The 6,839-nt window shown below is 45.4% G+C and overlaps 1 protein-coding gene across 1 annotated transcript in view; it reads right to left on the reverse strand.

Annotated features, from left to right (window-relative positions):
• Window positions 1–6,839, reverse strand: part of clpb (ClpB family mitochondrial disaggregase) — a 145,243-nt gene that overhangs the window by 71,525 nt on the left and 66,879 nt on the right. The window contains exon 7 of the mRNA XM_068033039.1: window positions 5,244–5,358. Within this exon, the coding sequence (XP_067889140.1) occupies window positions 5,244–5,358 (115 nt within the window). The remainder of the gene's footprint in view (window positions 1–5,243; window positions 5,359–6,839) is intronic.

Below are 6,839 nucleotides of genomic sequence, written 5' to 3' on the forward strand. Positions count from 1 at the left end.
TATTGTTTCAAGAAGCCCTCCTGGATGCTCCTTACAAATTCTGACCCATCCAAGCCCCTAGCACTAAGTGAGTCGCAGTCAATATAGGGGAAGTTAAAATCACCCACCACTACAACCCTGTTACCTTTACATCTTTCCAAAATCTGTCTACATATCTGCTCCTCTACTTCCCGCTGGCTGTTGGGAGGCCTGTAGAAAACCCCCAACATCTAAACCATGCCCATCACACCACATGAAAACTTCTGCACTGAGTTATTCGCTAATCTCTCTTTTTCTCCTAAACCCCCACTCCCCATCTCTAAATGGCACAATTCCACAATACCTGTCTCTGTGTTCACTTTGGATAATAAGTGTTACCCACATGTGGTTAGATACAAAGTAAAGCATTCTCTACACTGTCCCCATCAAACACTCCCAAGGACAGGTACAGCATGGGTTAGATACAGAGTAAAGATCCCTCTGCACGGTCCCCATCAAACACTCCCAGGACAGGCACAGCACGGGGTGAGATACAGAGTAAAGCTCCATCTACACTAAAAAGAAGAAAAAAAGAAAAAAAAGGGAAAAAAAAGATACAGAGTAAAGCTCCATCTACACTAAAGAAAAATAAGGGATGCAAAGTCAAGCTCCCTCTACAAGGTCCCATCAAACACTCCCAGGCCAGGTACAGCACGGGTTAGATACAGAGTAAAGCTCCCTCTACACTGTCCCCATCAAACACTCCCAGGGACAGGTACAGCACGGGTTAGATACAGAGTAAAGCTCCCTCTACACTCTTAGCGAGTATAGAAATAGGAGAATAGCACAGATGAATGCGTGGCTTAAGAGTTGGTGCAGGAGGGAGGGTTTTAGATTCCTGGACCACTGGGACTGTTTCTGGGGAAGGTGGGACCTGTACAAGCGGGACGGTCTACATCTGAACCAGAGGGGGACTAACATCCTTGCTGGCGGGTTTGCTAGTGCTGTTGGGAGGAGTTTAAACTAATTTGGCAGGGGGAGGGGACGCAGACTCCGAGCAGAATAGGGACACAGCTAAACACAGGAAAGCAAACAAGTCAGAGGGAATACAGCGGAAGTAAGTTTCAAGTGAGTAAGACCAGGATGGATGGCCTCTACTTTAATGCCACGAGTATTACAGGTAAAATGGATGAGTTAAGGGCAAGGATTGACACGTGGAATTGTGATATAGTAGCCGTCACGGAGACATGGTTGAGGGAGGGGCAGGATTGGCAGCTCAATATCCCAGGATATAGAATCTTCAGGCGAGACAGAGGAGGGGGTAAAAGAGGAGGGGGCAAAAGAGGAGGGGGCATTGCAATATTAGTTAAGGAGTCAGTTACTGCAGAAAGGAGAGATGATATCTTGGAGGGGGCATCAAATGAAACTTTATGGGTAGAGTTTAGGAATAAAAAAGGGACAGCCACATTGCTAGGTGTTTATTATAGACCCCCAGATAGTCAGCGGGAAATTGAGGAGCAAATATGTGAGCAATTCGCAGAGGTGTGTAAAAATAATAATAGGGTAATTATATTAGGTGATTTCAACTTTCCCAACATTAATTGGGATAGTTATCGTGTTAAGGGCTTAGATGGAGTGGAGTTCTTAAAATGTATACAAGAGAACTTTTTAGCTCAATATGTAGAGGATCCAACAAGGGAGGGTGCAGTGCTGGACCTAATTCTGGGGAATGAAGCCGGACAGGTGGTTGAGCTGGTGGGGGAGCATTTTGGTGACAGCGACCACAAGTTAAGTTAAGTTGGTACAAGTTAAGCTTGTTATGGAGAAAGAAATAGACAAGTTGCAAAAAAAGGTTTTGGATTGGGGGAGAGCGAATTTTAGTAAAATAAGGCAGGATCTGGCCAAGGTAGACTGGAAAGAGTTACTTGTCGGGAAATCTACAGAAGAGCAGTGGGGGGCATTCAAAAAGGAAATGGGGAGGGTACAGGGCCAACATGTTCCCTCTAGGGTAATAGGTCGGAGCAACAAGCCCAGAGAACCATGGACGACCAGAAACATTCAGGATACGATGAGAAGGAAAAGAGAGGCTTTTAGCAAATACAAGGAGAGCAAATCAACGGAAGCATTAGTGTACAGAAAGTGTGGGATGGAGCTTAAGAAAGCAATTAGGAGAGCAGAGAGGGGATATGAGAAAGCTCTGGCTGGTAAAAGTAGGGAAAATCCCAAGATATTCTATAAGTATATCAATGGGAAGAGGATAACCAGGGAAAGAGTAGGACCCATTAGGGACCAAGGGGGAAATCTGTGGGTGGAGCCAGAGGACATTTGTAGGGTGTTGAACAAATACTTCACATCTGTCTTCACCCAAGAGAATGAGGATGTAGATATGGAACTCAGAGAGACTGTGAGGTTCTTGAGCAAATTGTCAAGTGACAAGGTATTGGAGGTTTTGGCAGGCTTAAAAGTGGACAAATCTCCAGGTCCGGACAATTTGTGTCCCAGGATGCTGTGGGAGGCGAGGGTGAAGATTGCAGGGGCTCTGACCCAAATTTTTAATTCCTCTCTGGCCACGGGGGAGGTGCCAGAGGACTGGAGAACAGCTAATGTGGTCCCACTGTTTAAGAAAGGTCGTAGAGATAAGCCAGGGAACTACAGACCAGTGAGTCTCACATCAGTGGTAGGGAAACTATTGGAGAAAATTCTGAAGGAGAGAATCTATCTCCACTCGGAGACACAAAATTTGATTAGGAATAGTCAGCATGGCTTCGTCAGAGGGAGGTCATGCCGAACAAATTTGATTGAATTTTTTGAGCATGTGACCAGGTGTGTAGATGAGGGTAGTGCAGTTGATGTAGTTTACATGGATTTCAGCAAAGCCTTTGACAAGGTCCCACATGGGAGACTTATCAAGAAAGCAAATGCACATGGGATACAGGGTAACTTGATAAGGTGGATTCAAAATTGGCTTGGCTGTAGGAGACAGAGAGTGATGACAGATGGTTGTTTTAGTGACTGGAAGCCAGTGTCCAGTGGCATACCACAGGGATCTGTGCTGGGTCCCCTATTGTTTGTCATTTATATAAACGACATAGATGACTATGAGGGAGGTAGGATCAGTAAGTACGCGGATGACACAAAGATTGACCGAGGGGTTAACAGTGAGGTTGAGTGTCTTGGGTTACAGGAAGATATAGACGGGATGGTCAAATGGGCAGAAAAGTGGCAGATGGAATTTAACGCTGAAAAGTGTGAGGTGATACACTTTGGAAGGAGTAATGTGACACGGATTGGCTTGACACTGGGAAGTTCCGAGAAACAAAGGGACCTTGGCGTGTTTGTCCATAGCTCTCCGAAGGCAGAAGGGCAGGTTAATAGGGTGGTGAAAAAGGCATATGGGACACTTGCCTTTATTAATTGAGGCATAGATTACAAAAGCAGGGAGGTCATGTTGGAGTTGTATTGAACTTTGGTAAGGCCACAGCTGGAGTATTGTGTGCAATTCTGGTCGCCACATTAAAGGAAGGATGTGATTGCACTAGAGGGGGTGCAGAGACGATTCACCAGGATGTTGCCTGGGATGGAACATTTAAGCTATGAAGAGAGGTTGGATAGGCTTGGGTTGTTTTCGCTGGAGCAGTGAAGACTGAGGGGTGACCTGATCGAGATGTACAAGATTATGAGGGGCATGGACAGGGTGGATAGGGAGCAGTGGTTAGCACCGCAGCCTCACAGCTCCAGCGACCCGGGTTCAATTCTGGGTACTGCCTGTGTGGAGTTTGCAAGTTCTCCCTGTGTCTGCGTGGGTTTCTTCCGGGTGCTCCGGTTTCCTCCCACAGCCAAAAGACTTGCAGGTTGATAGGTAAATTGGCCATTATAAATTGCCCCTAGTATAGGTAGGTGGTAGGGGAATATAGGGACAGGTGAGGATGTGGTAGGAATATGGGATTAGTGTAGGATTAGTATAAATGGGTGGATAATGTTCGGCACAGATTCGGTGGGCCGAAGGGCCTGTTTAAGTGCTGTATCTCTAAATCAAATCAAAAATCAAATCAAGCTGTGCCCCTTAGTTGAAGGGTCAGTTACGAGGGGACACAAGTTTAAGGTGAGGGGCAGGAGGTTTAAGGGGGATTTGAGGAAGAACCTTTTTACCCAGAGGGTGGTGACGGTCTGGAATGCACTGCCTGGGAGGGTGGTAGAGGCGGGTTGCCTCACATCCTTTAAAAAGTACCTGGATGAGCACTTGGCATGTCATAACATTCAAGGCTATGGGCCAAGTGCTGGCAAATGGGATTAGGTAGAGTGGTCAGGTGTCTTTAATGCATTGGTGCAGACTCGATGGGCCGAAGGGCCTCTTCTGCACTGTATTATTCTGTGATTATCGCAATACATTTTTGCCACAAGATTGGAAAAGGAGTTTAGCATTTTTCACACCAGCTGACCTATGACCTCTCACTCTCAGACTGCCAACTCAGTGCCAAACTATGGTCAAGCGTCGGCTATTGGGCCGATGCCTCCTGGGAACTGGCTGGGACTGGCCAAACTCACTTCATGTCAAACCTCTATAGCAAGCAGAGATAGAAGATTCTCAACGCCTCTGCCCAGGCTAAACCTGAACCCAGCCTTTCCTTAAAACTGGAGACACAAGACTGAATATTCCATGAGATTCCCCCTTCGCACCAAACCACACGAAACTGCGCTCAGGATATTTGCACAGAAAGTGACCAGTAGCAGAGATACTCGTGACTCTGGGGTTGTTCAAAATCATGAGGGATTTTCAATAGAGTAAATAAGGAGTAACTGTTTCCAGTGGCAGAAGGGTTGGTAATCAAAGGACACAGATTTAAGGTAATTGGCAAAAAATCATGGAGAGAAGCAGAGAATTTTTTTTTACACAGCGAGTAATAATGATTTGGAACTGCAGTGGTAGCAGATTAAATTGTATCTTTCAAAAGAGAATTAGATAAATGCTTGAAGGAGAAACATTTGCAGGACTATGGGGAAAGAGCAAGGGAGAGTGGGACTAATTGGATAGCTCTTTCAAAGAGCTGGTACAGGCGCAATGGGCTAAATGACCTCTTTCTGTTGTATGATTCTACCAGCGCTCGGTTTCCTGATATTCACTTGCACTGGACATGGAAAGATGGAGTGCAAAACTCACTCTATAAAATTACAGTCACTACTTTTAACGCTAACTTAACGATTGAATTGCAAATGGTGACTGTACAAACAAGAGGTCCTACAAATCCACAACGCATCATGCCCCTTCTCGATCGCTTTGTACGTGCCTGCTGCTACAGTTGCGATGGCAGTCTCCTGACCAATGATGTGTTCCCTCAGTCTCTGCTCCAGGGGAAACCGTCTGCGTTCCTCAGCCTCTCGCTTCCTCTGCTGCTCCTGGTACTGTAAATGAGACACACACAGAGGCTGGTCAGCAGGTTAATGTGTCCCTGAAATATTTTAATTAATTCATGGTATCGCTGAAAAACTGGCATTTATTGGCCATCCCTCATCACCCTGAGTTTTGATGCAACTGAACGACTTGCTAGGCCACTTCAGAAGGCTTTAAAATTATGAAGGAGTTTGATAGGGCAGATGTAGAGAAGATGTTTTCACTTGTGGGGGGAGAACAAAACTGGAGGTCATAAATATAAAATAATCACTCGTAAATCAACAGGGAATCCAGGAGAAACTTCTTTACTCAGGAGTGGTGAGAATGTGGAACTCTACCACAGGGAGTGGGTGAGGCAAATAGCATAGATACATTTAAGGGAAAGCTCAAAAAACACTAAGGATAAGGGAATGGAAGGATATGCTGATAGGGTGAGATGAAGTAGGGTGGGAGGAGGCTTGAGTGCAGCATAAACACGGACATGCACAGTTTGGACTGAATGGTCTGTTTTTGTGCTGTAAATACTGTGTAATTCTATGAATGGACAAATAATTACTTTTGCAACAAATACAACTGATGGTGATCACCTGATTTTAAAAAAACAATATTTTTTCTTCAAATATGAGTGACCCTGACAGGCCGTATTTGTTGCCCATCCCTAGCTACCCTAAATTAACTAGGTTGGTGTGGGACTGGAGTCACACATCGACACAGACTGGGTAAGGACGGCTTAAGTGTGATTCTATATAACTAATGTTGGAAGGCTATTCAACATGCAGGGCACCACAGCTGAGCCAATCTTCTCCTCACTGTTCACACATACACAGGAGTGTCAGCTGTGGCTTAATGGCTAGCACTCTTGCATCTGACTCAGAAGGTTGTGGGTTCTACTCCCACTCCAGAGACTTGAGCACAAAATCCAGACTCCTAGCACCAGTACTGAGGGAGTGCTGCCCTGCCACATTTTGGCTGAGATGTTAAAACCGAGGCCCCATCTGCCCTTTCAGCTGGGCACAAATGATCCCATAGCCACTATTTCGAAGAACAGCAGGGGAGTTCTCCCCATGTCTTGGCCAATATTTGTTTCTCAATCATCATCATTAACACAGATGATTTCGTTGTTGATATCAATGCTGTGTATGGGAGCTTGCTTTGCAAATTGGGTGCAGTGTTTCCTACATTATAACAGTGATTAAATTTTAACAAAGTATTTCATTGGTTGCAAAGTGCTTTGAGATATCCTATGGTCGTAAAGAACGTGATAGAAATAGAAGTCTGTCTTTCTTTCCCTCTAATTGCGCTTCCCAGCAATTGTTTGAATTGTTTTGAGCGTCTGGGTGAGAATGACATGTCAGGATAATGTCGCTTGCGAGAGAGAGAGTGTGTGAATGAGAGAGAGAGAGAGTGTGCGTGTGAATGAGAGAGAGAGAGTGTGTGCGTGTGAATGAGAGAGAGAGAGAGTGTGCGTGTGAATGAGAGAGAGAGAGAGTGT

Source organism: Heterodontus francisci, chromosome 6 (genome assembly GCF_036365525.1).
Source record: "Heterodontus francisci isolate sHetFra1 chromosome 6, sHetFra1.hap1, whole genome shotgun sequence".
NCBI classification, from domain to species: domain Eukaryota; kingdom Metazoa; phylum Chordata; class Chondrichthyes; order Heterodontiformes; family Heterodontidae; genus Heterodontus; species Heterodontus francisci.